This window comes from Kogia breviceps, chromosome 19, assembly GCF_026419965.1.
Source record: "Kogia breviceps isolate mKogBre1 chromosome 19, mKogBre1 haplotype 1, whole genome shotgun sequence".
Lineage (NCBI taxonomy): Eukaryota > Metazoa > Chordata > Mammalia > Artiodactyla > Physeteridae > Kogia > Kogia breviceps.
In genome coordinates this window covers 44,195,966-44,212,648 of record NC_081328.1, presented here as the reverse complement: position 1 = coordinate 44,212,648, position 16,683 = coordinate 44,195,966, and the positions used below count along the sequence as shown (strand labels likewise).

The 16,683-nt window shown below is 43.0% G+C and overlaps 3 protein-coding genes across 15 annotated transcripts in view; 2 read left to right on the top strand and 1 right to left on the bottom strand.

Moving 5' to 3' along the window:
- The window catches only part of CEP95 (centrosomal protein 95), a 56,998-nt gene extending 55,161 nt beyond the window's left edge, over window positions 1-1,837 (bottom strand). For 2 of the 5 annotated variants that reach the window (XM_067022220.1, XM_067022219.1), the window contains exon 1: window positions 1,042-1,177. In XM_067022220.1, the coding sequence (XP_066878321.1) occupies window positions 1,042-1,060 (19 nt within the window). In that variant the 5' untranslated portion in view covers window positions 1,061-1,177. Of the gene's footprint in view, window positions 1-1,041 lie in introns of all 5 variants that reach the window. The other 3 variants (XM_059047029.2, XM_067022221.1, XM_067022222.1) reach the window with 3 other exon arrangements.
- Window positions 1,142-8,558, top strand: DDX5 (DEAD-box helicase 5). 4 transcript variants are annotated; one of them, XM_067022224.1, is made up of 14 exons: window positions 1,142-1,404; window positions 1,975-2,147; window positions 3,332-3,497; window positions 3,840-3,936; window positions 4,026-4,159; window positions 4,277-4,342; window positions 4,588-4,729; window positions 4,810-4,970; window positions 5,061-5,233; window positions 5,571-5,681; window positions 5,924-5,985; window positions 6,094-6,153; window positions 7,425-7,649; window positions 7,852-8,558. In XM_067022224.1, the coding sequence occupies exons 2-14, from the start codon at window positions 2,104-2,106 to the stop codon at window positions 8,253-8,255; spliced, it is 1,845 nt and encodes a 614-aa protein (XP_066878325.1). In that variant the 5' UTR covers window positions 1,142-1,404; window positions 1,975-2,103; the 3' UTR covers window positions 8,256-8,558. The 4 variants fall into 4 exon arrangements, with proteins under 4 accessions (XP_066878325.1, XP_058902904.1, XP_066878327.1 ...); XM_059046921.2 differs by lacking the exon at window positions 1,142-1,404 and adding an exon at window positions 1,425-1,668; XM_067022226.1 differs by lacking the exon at window positions 1,142-1,404 and adding an exon at window positions 1,503-1,629.
- Window positions 8,559-11,457: 2,899 nt separating this feature from the next.
- Window positions 11,458-16,683, top strand: part of POLG2 (DNA polymerase gamma 2, accessory subunit) — a 44,131-nt gene continuing 38,905 nt past the window's right edge. For 4 of the 6 annotated variants that reach the window (XM_067022214.1, XM_067022217.1, XM_067022216.1 and 1 more), the window contains exons 1-3: window positions 11,460-12,157; window positions 16,050-16,176; window positions 16,290-16,395. In XM_067022214.1, the coding sequence (XP_066878315.1) occupies window positions 11,596-12,157; window positions 16,050-16,176; window positions 16,290-16,395 (795 nt within the window). In that variant the 5' untranslated portion in view covers window positions 11,460-11,595. Of the gene's footprint in view, window positions 12,158-16,049; window positions 16,177-16,289; window positions 16,396-16,683 lie in introns of all 6 variants that reach the window. The other 2 variants (XM_067022213.1, XM_059046941.2) reach the window with 2 other exon arrangements.

The window sequence follows — 16,683 nt, the reverse complement described above, 5'->3', positions numbered from 1 at the left end:
TCCCCATAGCATTAGTTATGTTTCTACCCAATTATCTTGTTCAAGGCGGAATTTCTCTGATGCCCTAACAGGTGGTGATTAACTTCGGCTGTTAAGAACTGGAGTAATGACACCAACATTACTGCATCTGTTCTACTTTTGATTATATTTGAAATATATGAAAGGAAATTTGAGAAACACATAAAAACGTCTCTAAATTCAGAGCTAGCACATTACCAATACCGTCGAAGAGTCCTGTGTATCACCCCTTTATTGTTGGGTTTAGCAAAATTATTTCAAGGGTTTCTCGACCAAAGGTAATTTGGCAAGCTTAAAACACTTATTCCCTCAAATAACTGGCGAGTAAGGGGGAAATTCTTTTATTCTGTATGCGTTATCTTCAGTATGTCTAGAAATAAATGTGTGTATATGGAATAGTAACTTCAAGGCACATTACCTCCCTCTCCCCATGCCCATTACTCACAGCTGACCAAAGCATGACAAGTGGTTTGAACGCTGTCTTGGAGAAAAGAATGAAAGCGTCCTAGACAACCAAATCAATTCGCTTTTCAAACGCGGAGCTGGACAAAGCCAGTTAACTCTAGAAAGCACTGAAGAAAAAACTCCACCACTATTCTACTTTGGGAGGGGCAGCAACAGATATTTACAGTGCCAGTCCTCAAAAGTTCAAAACAGATGCAGGTACGGCCTCCGTCCCCACAATGCAAGAGCAGAAGGCCCATTCCCCAGAGAAATAGTTGTCCAGGGAAGGACACTTTCTGACCGCCCGTTTTGCAGCCAGGATGCGGGCGTGCTGCGGGCCTCGCCGCAGGGCCCTTCTCTCCCACCGCCCCCAAATCAGGCTCGACCGCTTCGAAGGGGCCGGGGAGCGGGGCTGACAGACCCTATCCAGAAAAGCCGCCGACTACAACGGGGTGTGTGTCACGAGCCCCACAGGCAGCCCAGACCTGCCCGAGGCCTCAAGATAAGATGGGCAGGGGCGTTCGGGGACTTTGTACGGCTTCAGTCCACACACAACCAGGGATGAAGGCTGAGACTCACCAGCCTCTGAGCCGGCCATGTCGTGGAGGCAGGTCGCCGCCGGACTCCCAGCCGGGCACGCGCGGGACGGTGGCCTGGGAGGGCCTCACGGCGCAAACTCAGCGGTTACAGAAGAGAGAATCTAACGAAAGTGCCGCGAAGGAGTGGAAGAGGGAGGGACGTTAAAACGGCTTCTCACTGCTGATTGGTCACCAAGGGAGCACTTCCTTTCGCAGCACGTGCCGAGGCGGCGGTTTGCGGGCTCTAGAAACTATTCTCCACCGGCCAGATCCCGCTAAGGGGTTCTCCGGTGGGTGGGTTTGACAGTCCGGGTGACCCAGCAGCCCAGGCCGATCTCCCGGGGGCATCGGCACAGCACTTCCGGTGAGCTATTCCGTCTTGTACTCCTCCGCCGAAGCCAACTGGGGAAGTAGTGCGGCCCGCTCACCCGGTGGGAGGGGGAAGCCACGTGACAATGTCAGGCTCCGCCTTCCCGCCTTGGTTGGTTATGGGCGTGAAGGCTCATCTGGAGACGTAAACATCTCCAAGTGGACTGAGTGGGTTCGCCTGGCCTGGACATTTTATTGTCTGGGCTGTACCTGGAAAAGGGTACGGTGGCTTCCTTGAAGTGTGAGAGTCGAGAAAAAGGTGAAGTCAGAAGAGTGCAAGCTGAGGCATCCCAGTGGTGGGTGGCCGGGTGGGCCCCCCCGTGGGCCCACCCTTGTAAGGGGCGAAAAACGGGCGACGCTGAGGGAGGGGCCGCGGGGGAGGGGCGAGAACATGGCGGATTCCGGAACGCCGGCTGGCGTTGCGGCCTCTGCGCAGGGGTGGAGTGATTAGGTCATAGAGCGGCTCCCAGCATTCTCTGCGGCGGAGGAGGCGGTCCAGGCTATAAAACCGGCTGCCGGGACGCCGCCGGCACCTCATTCATTTCCACCGGTCTTTTGTCTGTAGCGTCGGTTCTTGTCATTCCCTTCCGTCCGCTGCTGCCGCCCCCGCAAGGCTTCGCCGTCGCCACCTCCAGCGACTCGCCGCGCTCGATTCTCTCCGCTTCGCTTCCCGCCAACCGCAACCATTGACGCCATGTCGGGTTATTCGAGTGACCGAGACCGCGGCCGGGATCGAGGGTGAGTGTGGGAACCGACCTGTCAGGCCCGGCGGGTGGGGGATGGGAGGCCGATGAGGGTTGCGGGGGCTGGGTGGCAATGGAAACTCGCCTTCTTCAGCTTATCCTTGGGCTTCCTCCATTGAAGAAGGTTTGCGCCATTTTGATATTAGTCCAAAACTGGGAGTTTCCTGTTAACGACTCTTAACATCGCTTTTTGCGTGGGAGGGGGGCATCGCGGCCTCGATGATTTAGCAGCTGTTGGGAGAATTTCGAGGAGCGTACTTTTAGGGAAGGAAAGCGCAGTGCTTCGAGGCAAAGTCGCCGCTCTTAGGTGCAACCTTTCGGGAGGAGTTTTAGGGGCCTCGGATTCTGTGGGTGCCGAGGGGGCCGCCTTCGAAGCCGTTAATGTGGCGAGGGCAGGAGGCAGCTTGGGAGTCGGCCATGTGGCTAAGCCGTGGCTAGAAAATGCCGGCGGCGGACATGGCGGCGGCGCCTTTGTTACCCCGCCCGGCGGAGGAGCTCAAAATGGCAGCGTCGAGAAAATGTGGCGCAGAGAGAAATGCGAGACAAAGGGGGAAGCGCCGCCCCAGCGGGAACGCCGCCCGGCCGACTCCGCCCGGGTCGGGACTCCTCCCCCGGTAGTCTCCAGCTCCTCCTCTTGTTTTTCTTTGCGTTACATAATTTCGCTTTCTCGGTCGGGAGTCCTACTGCGGGATCCCCCCAACTCGATTGGTTTGCATGACCGTTTCTGAGACCACCTTACTTCTGTTTTCACTGCCTGTGTTGTTTCGTTACCCATTAAAACCAAAGCTCTTTTGCTTGAGGACGGCTGGTAAATAGGGTCACTGTTAAGCTGCGTTCTTCTTTCTTTGTTGTCGTTCTTAAGACATTTAATTTTTAGTTTCGTGGAAAAGATTAGTAGCCACCAGCTGTTGTCTGTTTCTGTAATCGGAACGCTCGGGCAGCCAGTTTCCGACCTGGTAAATCCCGGGCTGTTGATTTGGCATCAGTAGTGTGGACTGGGCACAACGTGAAATGAGGGAGATGCGGTGCTTATTATGGGTTTTGAAAGAATGATCATCGCTGGGGACAGCTGGGTCTTCCATTTCCAATCTTTCATTGATATTTAGCATGTGCTCAGGGATGGTAAGTAAGTCTGTACATGTTTGAAAATGTAACTCTTTTTTTTTTTTTTAATCTTAGGTTTGGTGCCCCTCGATTTGGAGGAAGTAGGGCAGGGCCCTTATCTGGAAAGAAGTTTGGAAACCCTGGGGAAAAACTAGTAAAGAAGAAGTGGAATCTTGATGAGCTGCCCAAATTTGAGAAGAATTTTTATCAGGAACACCCTGATTTGGCTAGGCGTACAGCAGTGAGTAATTTCATGTGGCTTCTTCAGGCTATAACTCATTGACTTTTCAGTGAATCAAAATCTGACTAGAAATTTTTTGCAAATTTTGGGAAACTCATGTTTTCCAAGTAAGTAGTTGGGGAAGAGGTGTGTTAGTCTTTTTTGGAGACATGGGACGTTGACTTAAGTGCAAGAATTGAGTGTAACGTAATAGGTGGTACTTGTACTGCATGCAGTTTTCTGTATGTGGATCCAAATTTTTGAAGGTCATCTTAAAGTAGATAATTATAAATTCAGGGGCTTATTTTTAGTTAGCGGGAGTTGTTATGAGACTTCACTGGATTTTTATGATTTGTTTTGTAGCAAGAGGTAGAGACATACAGAAGAAGCAAGGAAATTACAGTCAGAGGTCACAACTGTCCAAAGCCAGTCCTGAATTTTTATGAAGCAAATTTCCCTGGTAAGTGCTAGTTTTCCCCACTTTTTTATTCTTTTTAATTTTTTTTTTCCTTGGCATTACTGATTTTTAATTGCTGTCAATAATTACAGCAAACGTCATGGATGTGATTGCAAGGCAGAATTTTACTGAACCCACAGCTATTCAAGCTCAGGGATGGCCAGTTGCTCTAAGTGGATTGGATATGGTTGGGGTAGCACAAACTGGATCTGGGAAGACGTTGTCTGTAAGTTTGGGAGAACTTTCAAGTTATGTGACATGTGCTAGAGAAAATGGGTTGGGAATTAAAAGAAACTAGAAGTGTTTGAATATAACTTCTGTTGTTTCCTTTCTCTCTGAACAGTATTTGCTGCCTGCCATTGTCCACATCAATCATCAGCCATTTCTAGAGAGAGGTGATGGGCCTATTGTAAGTTTACATATATATTCTATCAGTTTGGGGTTAGAAGTGTAGAAATTTGTAGAATATATAGTAAAAGTCAATTTGTGTTGGTCTTACATATATTAGTGATCTTATCCAATTTACCTGGAGACAAAGTTGCTTTGGGTATCGACAAAGTATGTTATCTGCCAGTGTGTAACACTAATAAATTGTCACTCTAAAAACTAGAATCCAGGACTCTGCTAAAGGTGTTCCGCTTTCTCTTTCCGTAGTGCTTGGTGCTGGCACCAACTCGGGAACTGGCCCAACAGGTACAGCAAGTAGCTGCTGAATACTGTAGAGCATGTCGCTTGAAGTCCACTTGTATTTATGGTGGTGCTCCCAAGGGACCACAGATACGTGATTTGGAGAGAGGTATGTAACAAGGTTTTATTTGTCCCTGGTGGTGCTGAAAGTTTTAGATGTCATGGTTGCATTTGTGTGTTTAATTGAAGGTGTGGAAATCTGTATTGCAACACCTGGAAGACTGATTGACTTTTTAGAATGTGGGAAAACCAATCTAAGAAGAACCACCTACCTTGTCCTTGATGAAGCAGATAGAATGCTTGATATGGGATTCGAACCCCAAATAAGGAAGATTGTGGATCAGATAAGAGTAAGTGCTCTTCAAATGTGTTCTCTTCAAATTTAGCTCTAAACCTCTTCTTAGAGTACAGTGCTGTTTTTTTAATCCAAAAATCTTTAGCCTGATAGGCAAACCCTAATGTGGAGTGCTACTTGGCCAAAAGAAGTAAGACAGCTTGCTGAAGATTTCTTGAAAGACTATATTCATATAAACATTGGTGCACTAGAACTGAGTGCAAATCACAACATTCTTCAGATCGTGGATGTGTGTCATGACGTAGAAAAGGATGAAAAGTAAGTTTGACTGTAAAAACTTTACATATTGTTTCAAATGTTATCTTAAAAGTGACTTTCAGTTGGGTGGAACCTGAATGTTAACTTGAAATTTGTCAGTCATTCTGAACATTGTCTTGCTTCCTTCATTCAGGTACTTATTGGCTGTCACCGTTTTAATATAGCACTCTTATAGAAAAAAGACTCTTGTGGTTTATTTAAGGACCAAAGGTAGAACTATGTGAAAGATTAAGCAGGTGTTTTCTTTTTAATTTGTAGCCATGTAGCTTAAAGTTAGTGTTTCGCTCATCATAACCGTGGACTTCTTGTAGAATTCACAATTTTTGTTTCCTTCCAGGCTTATTCGTTTAATGGAAGAGATCATGAGTGAGAAGGAGAATAAAACCATTGTTTTCGTTGAAACCAAAAGAAGATGTGATGAACTCACTAGAAAAATGAGGAGAGATGGGTATGTGGGCTTCTTGCATTGAAGCAGATATTTATTAGAGCTGAGTATAGGGGAAGGGCAAACTTTAAATCAGTGGTAGATTCGAGTTTCAAAGGTAGGAATAATCTGGCAGTATAGGTAAGACTGTATATACATTATTTCAGGTGAAATTAAAAGGATCTGTGACCAAAAATAGTTTACCACTTGACTAAAATCTATGAGGTTTTAAATGTGACTACTAACGTAACTTTCCTTTAATTTAGGTGGCCTGCCATGGGTATCCATGGTGACAAGAGTCAACAGGAACGTGACTGGGTTCTAAATGGTAAGTATTTCAAGTGAAGTCCCCCCCCCAAAAAAAAAAAAAAAAAAACCTGGAATCCCATTCACGTTAGTAATTACATATGTGCCTTTTTTTTTTTTTTTTTTTCAGAATTCAAACATGGAAAGGCTCCTATTCTGATTGCTACAGATGTGGCCTCCAGAGGGCTAGGTTAGTACAAACTCGAATTCATGGCTTGGTTTCTCAGAAGATCTCCATATAATTTTTTTAAAGAAAGTTTATTGCTTTCTTTAACCTCTGCATTTTTTCTAAGTTTTTTTTTTCATATAAAGGTGCAGTCTTTGTGGCAAGGCCTAGGCATGACAATCGGAGGACTCGAGGGGGATGGAGGACTAGTGATCGGCTGGCTGCTTCCAGTCGATTAGAGAGGTGAAAAGCTGAAAGTGTGCCAGTAATCTTCAAAAGGCAGAACATACCACCTCTGCCCCGTAAACTGTTCTCTCCGGGGGAAAAAAATGGAAGTTATCCTCACAGTTCACTGCCGTGGTATTTCTTCTGTCCCATGCTTTGCATGACTGCCATGGTACAGCATTGTTTCAAACTGTTTACTGTGATCTGTGGGTCTTTGAGTTTCAGTGAGTTTGCTGAAATGTCGAAGAAATATTTCCAAACTTCAATGTTCAATGAAATTTTTGTTCAAGTTTGAAATGGAGAGAGCAGCTTTAAAAGGTACTAAGCCTTTTACAAATTGGTGAGTACTGGCACATAAGATCTAGAGCAGGAGCAACTTCTCACACTTAGTCAGTGGGAAAAGAAAGCAGTGCTTTGAAAGTTCCTCCCTCACCTGCACAGTAGTCGTCATGTCGAGACCTGCCAGAGAGAGACACATTCTCAAGTGAATCCTGGCTTCTTGGAAGCGCTTGCCTAGACGAGACACAGTGCATAAAAACAACTTTTGGGGGACAGGTATGTTTTTCTTGCAGCTGCGGTTGTAAGGTCTTGGCAAGACAAGCAGTGTGGCCAGAATTTTGAACTTCTGATAAGTGTGTAATGCAAAGGACCGTGTATATTTTTGTTGAAAGGTCCTCAAAACGAGAGCACATGAGGAGGTTGCTGTGAACCTTTAATAGTGGCCCTACTGCGCAGAAGCATTCAGATGTCACTTGATGATCTGTAAGGGGATTGTTAATTTGGGAATGTGTTAGGGAATACACACGTCCTTTTGACAGGCTCCATCATTGGGTGGGTAAATGAGGCATAAGGATGACGTGTGCTTTTTCTTTTTTTTCTCCCCCCCGCCCCCTGCCCCCTGCCCAACTTCAATGGTATTCCTACAGGGAATGGATAACCATTTTAACTGTATTTTTTGCAGCCCATACCTTCTTGGGAATACAATTGTCTAACTTTTTATTTTTGGTCTGGCTGTTGTGGTGTGCAAAACTCCGTACATTGCTATTTTGCCACACTGCAACACCTTACAGATGTGGAAGATGTGAAATTTGTCATCAATTATGACTACCCTAACTCCTCAGAGGATTATATTCATCGAATTGGAAGAACTGCTCGCAGTACCAAAACAGGCACAGCATACACTTTCTTTACACCTAATAACATAAAGCAAGTGAGCGACCTTATCTCTGTGCTTCGTGAAGCTAATCAAGCAATTAATCCCAAATTGCTTCAGTTGGTCGAAGACAGAGGTTCAGGTAAGACCAACCTTTGATAAGAAATGTCGGTGGTTTGGGGTCACCTAATTGCCTACAAATCCATTTAAATGGTATTGGCGGGTGAGTAAAATCTTCAGTGCAGAATGGAGTTGAGAAAATACTTCACAGATAGACCTAATTCTTTTGTTAGTAATGACTTATGCCATGGAAATAATAGAGTGTGCAATTTTTTTCTTGACAGGTCGTTCCAGGGGTAGAGGAGGCATGAAGGATGACCGTCGGGACAGATACTCTGCGGGCAAAAGGGGTGGATTTAATACATTTAGAGACAGGGAAAATTATGACCGAGGTTACTCTAGTTTGCTTAAGAGAGATTTTGGGGCAAAAACTCAAAACGGTGTTTACAGTGCTGCAAATTACACCAATGGGAGCTTTGGAAGTAATTTTGTGTCTGCTGGTATACAGACCAGTTTTAGGACTGGTAATCCAACAGGGACTTACCAGAATGGTTATGATAGCACTCAGCAATATGGAAGTAACGTTCCAAATATGCACAATGGTATGAATCAACAGGCATATGCATATCCTGCTACTGCAGCTGCGCCTATGATTGGTTATCCAATGCCAACAGGATATTCTCAATAAGACTTTAGAAGTATATGTAAATGTCTGTTTTTCATAATTGCTCTTTATATCGTGTGTTACCAGACAAGATAGTTATTTAAGAAACACGGGAAATGCAGAAATGACTGCAGTGCAGCAGTAATTATGGTGCACTTTTTCGCTATTTAAGTTGGATATTTCTCTACATTCCTGAAACAATTTTTAGGTTTTTTTTGTACTAGAAAATGCAGGCAGTGTTTTCACAAAAGTAAATGTACAGTGATTTGAAATACAATAAATGAAGGCAATGCATGGCCTTCCAATAAAAAATATTTGAAGACTGAATTAAGTGGAAATGGTACTTTATTTTACATATAATGTCATGTAAAACTTGGTTTAGATGGTCTTGTTTTTTTTAATCAAAAACTAAATTGAGTGCTCCTTTTTATGGTTTGTTTTGGGAAGTGGGAAGATCAGAAGGCCCTTCTTTGATCTATTCCTATTTTAAGGATTAAAATGCGATTGATTTAGGTTGATTAACAATTCTAGGCTAGATTGCATAAAAGCTCTAATTTTCAACATCAGGTGAGTCATTTAATAGTGGTGAAATGAGATACTAAAACATACAGGAAATAATTAACTGTATAGCCCCACCCTCAGACTGCTTAGTGTGAGAACACGGATGACTTGTTCCTTTTGCAAAATTTATAATTTGAAAAATCTCCAAATAACTTATTTTTGAAGAGATATTTGTGCTCCTGGCAGTGTTATGAATTAACTGAAATATTGAACTAAGCTGCAAAGACTACACCCTTGAAGATGGTTGGCCAAGAGCTAAGTTTCAATTTGTTTTCAGTGTTCTTAGGTAGTATAGAGATGCTCGTTTCACAGGCTTCCTCGGATAACCGTAGTCACACTGGGTGTCATGAATGTCCAGTAAATCAGGGAACTCAGTGTAAGGTGTATTTATGTTCAAATGAACATTAGGAAAAAAATCCTCAAAATTCATGGTTAACCTAGAGGAAAACCATGTTACCCAAAAGCATGGAGACAGGCATTAGGTTCTTCTGTTAAGGGTGAACATGGGTTTATTGCTAAAAAGATCCAGTGGGTAGCTTTAGGTTTAACTTTGGCTCACCAACCTTAATACTTCCTTTCAGTGATGGCTAGAAGTAAGACCTGAATGTCTTCCCAGCAGCTCTGGCATATGTGTTTTTTGCAAGAAGAGAAAAGGTCTGAGACCTCATTTAAATACTGATTATTAAAGTGAGGCTTTAATTGGTGTTAATGCCTTATGTCTAAAATGTAAGACTGAACTAGAATTTTCCTGGGGCAGGATAACGAGTGGTATTTTTAGGACTAATACATTGAAAACTGGTTCAGGCTCTAGTAATTGAACAGTTTTCAATAGCATGATTAGTCAAATTCATTATGACAACTTACAAGAAGCTTTTGGGGTAGGTTGAAGTATTTATTACATCTTTTACTGTTCGGTGTCTAACGTGGGCCTTTTAACTTGTAAACACAAATGATTGTGGGGCTGTGGAAAATATTAACTATTTACCTTTTGAAGTAAGTTTTAAAAGACAGTCCACTTTTTAGCATGTGTGTTGTGTCCAGGCTGTGGTTGTCTTAACTAATAAATGTGATTTTTCTCCCCATTCTCTCTTTTATTTATTTGCGTTTAGGCCTCTCGTGTGTTTCCGGGGTGTGGAAAACACACATAAATGTTAACCCAGCTTTGCAGTTAATATAATTGCTTTCCAGCAATACTGTTTTGCTAGCATCTTTTTTTAAACAAATTTTCACATGTTCTTGTATGGAATGATTTTCTGAACCTGTCCTACACGCTTAAATGTGATGAATGTTAACTTCCCATATTCTGTTCATTGCTGAGCTGCTACCCTCTACATAAACTGTCTCTTCCTGGTAGTCCAGTGGGATAGTTTGTTCTTTCCACCTGGGTTGATCTTTCAAGGTTTCCCTAGCCACTTTAAGGAAAGCTGGAAGTGAAAATCATACATAGCTTTTGGAATCAACCATTTTCCTCCATCTGGGCTGTTCCACTTTCCACTATTTGGGCAGTTTTCTTAAGGGCTCTAGGTGTTAAAGTGGAGCTGTAAAGCTACAAGTCTGCTCCGTAGTCCTGGATCTCCGTGTTTTGTTTTTTTCCCTTTGCGGTACGCGGGCCTCTCATCTCCGTGGCCTCTCCCGCCGCGGAACGCAGGCTCAGCGGCCATGGCTCACGGGTCTAGCCGCTCCGCGGCGTGCGGGACCATCCCGGACCGGGGCACGAACCCGTGTCTCCCGCATCGGCAGGCAGACAACAACTGCGCCACCAGGGAAGCCTTGGATCTCCATTTTGAGCAGGTTTTCGCACGTTATTTTTTAATTATTATTTATTTATTTATTTTGTGGTACGCGGGCCTCACTGTTGTGGCCTCTCCCGGTGCGGAGCACAGGCTTCGGACGCGCGGGCTCAGCGGCCCATGGCTCACGGGCCCAGCCGCTCCGCGGCATGTGGGATCTTCCCGGACCGGGGCACGAACCCGTGTCTCCTGCATCGGCAGGCGGACTCAATCACTGCGCCACCAGGGAAGTCCCCGCACGTTATTTTTTGAAGGGCGTTTTAGAAGGGTACTCCGGTAGAACTTTATGTACACGAGTGGTTGGTTGTCAGTGTGCCTCCACATAAACCTGGAGTTTAGTTAAATATTGCTGGGCCCTTCTCAGCAGCTTGTTTTTTAAACGTTTCCAGGTGTTGCTTGCCCAGGGCATCCTTTCTAACACCAATATGTAAAGGGACGATTACTCTTTCCCCGTCACAGCCTCACGCGCACTCCCAGGAGAGGGCAGGCAGGACAGCGGCCTAGAGATGCACGCAAGGCGTGGGTCTCTAAGCTACCATTAAGGAGTACAACTGTAAAGAGGGGAACCAAGGTTTATTTTCGTGAACACTTAGGGCTGAGAAGGTGTATTTAAATGGTAGTTTGTAGAACACCAAAGTATTATGTACCATTTGCGAAAAAAAAGGGAAGGTAATGCTGACTCAACAGTGGCAACAGCGGGATAGTGAAAAGTAGATGGGAATGATCTTTTTAAGTGTTGAAGACAAAAAGAACAAGTAGAGAGAGCCGGACGTGACGGAAGTAAGAGACAGGAGGCCTAATTTCGCCTTGGCGAGTGAGATAGGCAAGCGGCGGTGGCGGCAGCAGCCGGAACGCAGTGACGTACTTCCGTTGGTCGGCCGGCCATGCGCGCGCTTACTTCCGTCGCGCCTGCGCAGGTAGCCCCCTACTCCCGGTTGTGGCGGATTCGGGGGATCCGTATTACATATGTTAGTCTCTCATAGGAGACTGTGCACTTTTAACTCCCGAGGGCGATGCGCTCCAGTACAGCCGTCAGGGCCGGCCAGAAAGTCTGCAGGTGCCTGTTGTCTGGGTTTAGTCGAGTAGATGGGGGGCAACCGGAGCAGTTGACGGAAGGGAGCGCCTCCTTCGTAGGGCCCTTGAGGTCGCATGCGGAGCTGCCCCCGGTGAGCGAGCCGAGAGAAGGCCCCGAGTCTGGAGGCGAGGAGAGCGAGGCGCTGGTAGAGATCTGTCAGAAAAGGCGTTTTCTCAGTGGCACCAAGCGACAGCTTAGTCGAGATTGTCTTCTGAGCGGGTGCCACCCCGGCCTTGGCCCCTTGGGAATAGAGTTGCGGAAGAACCTGGCGGCGGAATGGTGGTCCTCGGTGGTGGTGTTCAGGGAGCAGGTCTTCCCGGTAGACGCCCTCCACCATGAACCAGGTCCTTCGCTGCCCGGGGACAGTGCCTTCAGGTTAGTTTCTGCAGAAACGCTACGCGAAATCTTGCAAGACAAAGAGCTGAGTAAGGAACAGCTAGGAGCATTTCTTGAGAACTTACTGAAAACTTCTGGGAAACTACGGGAGAACCTTCTTCACGGTATGCTTCATGATTTCATGCTTCAATATAGGTGTCGGGGTGGAAAGGCAGACTCGCTCGATTTCCCAAATTGCAGCTGGCCCTGTATTCACGTGGAAAGGAAATTATCTGGTTCTCATTCTCATTCTTCTTGAAGTAGTTGCGTTTGTTGACAGTGTTGCTGCCTTGGAGAAAACTGATTCATGGATCGTTATTGTTCCTTAAAGAATCCGGCCCAAGGCTCTAGTAAAGCTCTCAATTCACAAGGCAACCCTAGAATTTTGGAGTTTATTGAGCGGCCCTAGAATTAGGACCTAAATTAAATCGTGCGTTTGAATCATTGGTTCATTATTACTAAAATATTTATAAATACTTCCATAGTTTTCTTTTTTTACACACTATAGGCTAATCGAGAGCTCGTTTTTTTAGAGCAACAAGAAAATGCCCTCCCCCAGTTTTTCTTACCGAAAACTGATCTACACAATCTGTTGTTTGAAGAGCCCTTAAGGTAATTTTTGAATTGGCAGAATAATAGGACTAATCAAGTTTTATAATTGATTCTTGAGTGAATACACAGAAATTTGTAGGGCACAATATGCCTTCAGAGTCAAATAGATCATGATAGCAGAGATTCTGGAAAAAAAAATTAAGAATTTTTATAGGACAGACTTGCTGCCACAGCATCTCATCTTTGCAAAATGCCATCCTTGCCGTTTTTTATTAAGTGGTACTGGGAAGTAATTTAAAATAACCAGTGTCCATGGTTCTCTGAAAATTGGTACCTATATTGTAAACTTTTAAAGATTTCCTTAATAAAATAAAGCAAACTTAAACTGGTGAGTAAACGTGACAATTTCGATTTGTACTACTTTAATTATCCCATGATGATTTGGGGGGAAGTTAAATCACTGCTCATTACCATGTCCCAAAACAAATCAATCTTTTCTTCCCTCTTAGTAAATGAAACATAGCTCTCTTAGATTCATCAAAGCATTTATTGATGTGCCATTTTCTTGCCTTTAAGAAACTTAAATCCACTTACTTGCCAAATTTTTCATTGTCTAGTGTTTTTAGCCTCTGAGTACCAGTTTGCCATTTCTTTCTATGCCCAATGCCCTTATCCTCTTTATTTCATGTTTGAGCTATTGTGGTAGCCTCTACTTATGAACGGTTTTAAAAATTTCTCAGCCATTATGTCTCCAAATATTGTTACTGCCCCATTCTTCTGTTCTTCTGTGATTAATTATACATGTTAGACTCACCCCCCAGCATCTTGTTATTAACTTTCTTGAACACATTAATCACATTTAAAAGTCTATATCTGATAACTCAGATATGTCGGTTTCTGTTATCAGTCTTACTCTGGGCTTTTGGTCATTTGGACCTTCGATTTTCTAGGTAATTTGTGTGTTAATTGTAGAGATAAATTGAGGCTCTGGGTGGCGTTGTTTTCTTCTACCTGGGAGGGTTTACTTTTGCTTTAAGGCAGGCAGCTAGGGCATATCTTCTTAATACAGTCCGGGATTAAGTATTGAGGCTGCGTTTCAGTCTTTTTGCTTCACCTCTACTCCTAGAGTGTAGCCCTTTGAGTGTGCCTAGTGAAAGGCTGGGGTGTTTTCGAGGGCCCCTCCTAAAGAGCGTTGAACTACAATTTTTGTGCTTCCTGGCCCCATACGATGTCAGGAAGCTCTGCTCAGCATTTCAGCTTCTTAGTTCTCCTACTTCCCATTGGAAAAGCAGCACTAAATGCTGGGTTCACCTCTGTTCTTACTTTCTCTCCAAATCTTGGACCCTCAAGTCCTTACTGCCTTGACAGCTCTCCTGTGTCTTTAAACAGATTCTTTTTTTCAGTTTCTTGACCAGTTTTTCTTGTTATCAACAAGCTTGTCTACTATTACCAGAAGTGGAAATCTCAAATCAAGTAACTTTTGAACACAGTGTTATCATTTAATGGCATATAATCAAGTGCATAAAGAACTACAAAGAAATCTTGAACTTTATTGTATTGATTTATTGTAAGTAGAAATATTGGAATTATAATTCTGAAGCTGTTTCACATATAGGATAAAGCAAATAGACCAATGGATAGATTTATTAGGAACCAAGATTTTCACTGAAAGAGAAAAGATGTAAAAAAAGGCAAGGGTAAACTTTGTAATGTTAAATTTGAATTGACTATCAGTATGAATTCATGATTTTGAAAAAATACAAATTTCCTAACTTTCTTCATTGAAGGGGCCTAGAAGCGATGACAATAGCTTCTAACGATGACAATGAGCACACCTAGTACCCAGAATTTGGTTTCTAAAGGAACCAGTGCTTGGAGAAATGGCTCATTCCAGGTTTGGGGCAGGGACAGTACAAAGTGACTTTGGCACACTTTATGGTGCTAGAAAGCAAAGAATTACTAGAAGACTAGTGGGTTTATGTTAAAAGGACATAGATGCTGGCTTGAAGGAGACTCCCACTGGCTAAGTTTGGGACAAATTGAACATTAAAATAAATATTGATGGTAATGGGATCAGAACACATTAAATAAAATTAAAAATCTAATCCACAGTGTTAAACAAAAAATTAAGTAATTGAGGCTGCTGGTAGAAAGAGGAGTTGAAAAGAGTTTGTTTTTATAGGGGCTATGCAATAAATGTAGAAGGAAAGATAGGATAGAAAAGTCACCTTTTAATGATTTTGTAATCCTCGGTATAATAATAATTCAAGCAAGGGTTCATCAACGGATTCTAAAATATCAGGTGTGGGACTTCCCAGGTGGTGCAGTGGTTAAGAATCCACCTGCCAATGCAGGGGACACGGGTTCGAGCCCTGGTCCGGGAAGATCCCACATGCCATGGAGCAACTAAGCCCATGAGCCACAACTACTGAAGCCCGTGTGCCTAGAGCCCGTGCTCTGCAACAAGAGAAGCCACCGCAATGAAAAGCCCCATGTGCCGCAACAAGAGTAGCCCCTGCTCGCCGCAACTGGAGAAAGACCGCGTGCAGCAACGAAGACCCAACGCAGCCAAAAATTAAATAAATAAATAAATAGTTAGAAAATGATTGCCCCTTCGTTAAAAAATAAATAATATAAAATATTGGGTGGAAGATTGTTGGGGAGCAGGATAATGTTGGGGAATGGATATTCACTACCTTAACTAGGTAATCAAATCTGGTTTCATTAGAAGTGGGATTGTTTGATACTGTGTTATTCCTGTTATGATGCAATAGCACATATACATCAACTATGTAGTATTTATTCCTGCTAAAAATGATTAACCCAAATTAAATCATAAGGAAAAATTCAGACAAATCTAATGTGAGATAATCTATGACTGGCCTGTTCTCAAATTAAAAATTGATATCATTAAAAGCAAAGTTAGAGAGGGAGAAGTCGGGGGAAATATTCTAGATTCAGAGTGATTTAAGAGACCTGATAAAATGCGGTGAGTTAACCTTAATTAGGGAGAAAGCAGCAGTAAATGGCTTTTGGGGTGACAATTGGAGAAAATAGAATATTGACCATAAGTTAGATGAAATTATGATATTATGATTAATGGTATAATAGCGGTATACAGTGAATATTTTTAATTTTAGGAGGTACATGCTAAAATGTTTTGGGGTGAACAAGAAATAGAAAATGTGGCACAATGTTGACAATTGTTGAATCTAGGTTAAGGGTTTACAGATGTTTATTGTACTGTTCTTTCAACTTTCTTGTAGATTTGGAAATCTTCATACTAAAAAGTTTGGGGAAACTACCTAAAATTAAGTGGTAATCAATTAAGATCTGCCTTAGTAGCTCCATGCTACTGTACTTACTGCTGAGTTAGCATTATATTATTAATTTGTTTATAAATTGACCAAAGTGATTTGGGTTTATAAAATAGATTCATATAGTGATTGATTTATCTTTTGACAGGTGCCTTGGAGCACTATGTTAATTACCTGGATCTGATAAACAAGAGGCTACCTTTTGGCCTTGCTCAGGTTGGAGTGTGTTTTCATCCTGTTTCTGATACTAAGCAGACACCTGATGGTGTTAAAAGGTACACACAAAAATGGAAATAACTTGGCCTTGTATTTAAACAGTCACTTTCAATTTGGGATAGATTATATGATTTTCAAATAAATGATTATCTGATATTTCTGATATCCAAAGAATCGGTGAAAAGACTGAAGCTTCACTGGTATGGTTTACTTCAGCAAGAACTGCGAGCCAGTGGCTTGATTTCTGGTTACGTCATCGACTCCTGTGGTGGAGAAAGGTACTACAATAATTACCCTTAATTTAATAATGATTAGGCAAATTGTCTTAGTGTGTCAGAGGTAATACTTCTCTACAATAAATGAAATTTATTTTGATGTAGCTATGTTATATTTATAAGAGACAGCTATAATAAATTAACAACTACATATAAAAAAACTTTGTAATGATTTTCATTGTTCCATAAAACAAAGTTACTTTAGTAAAGACGTCTGTTGATGTCTTGCTCAGAAACTTTTGTTGGTAAGACTTTACATTCTAGGTAAAGTTCAAATCCCTCACCTGGCAT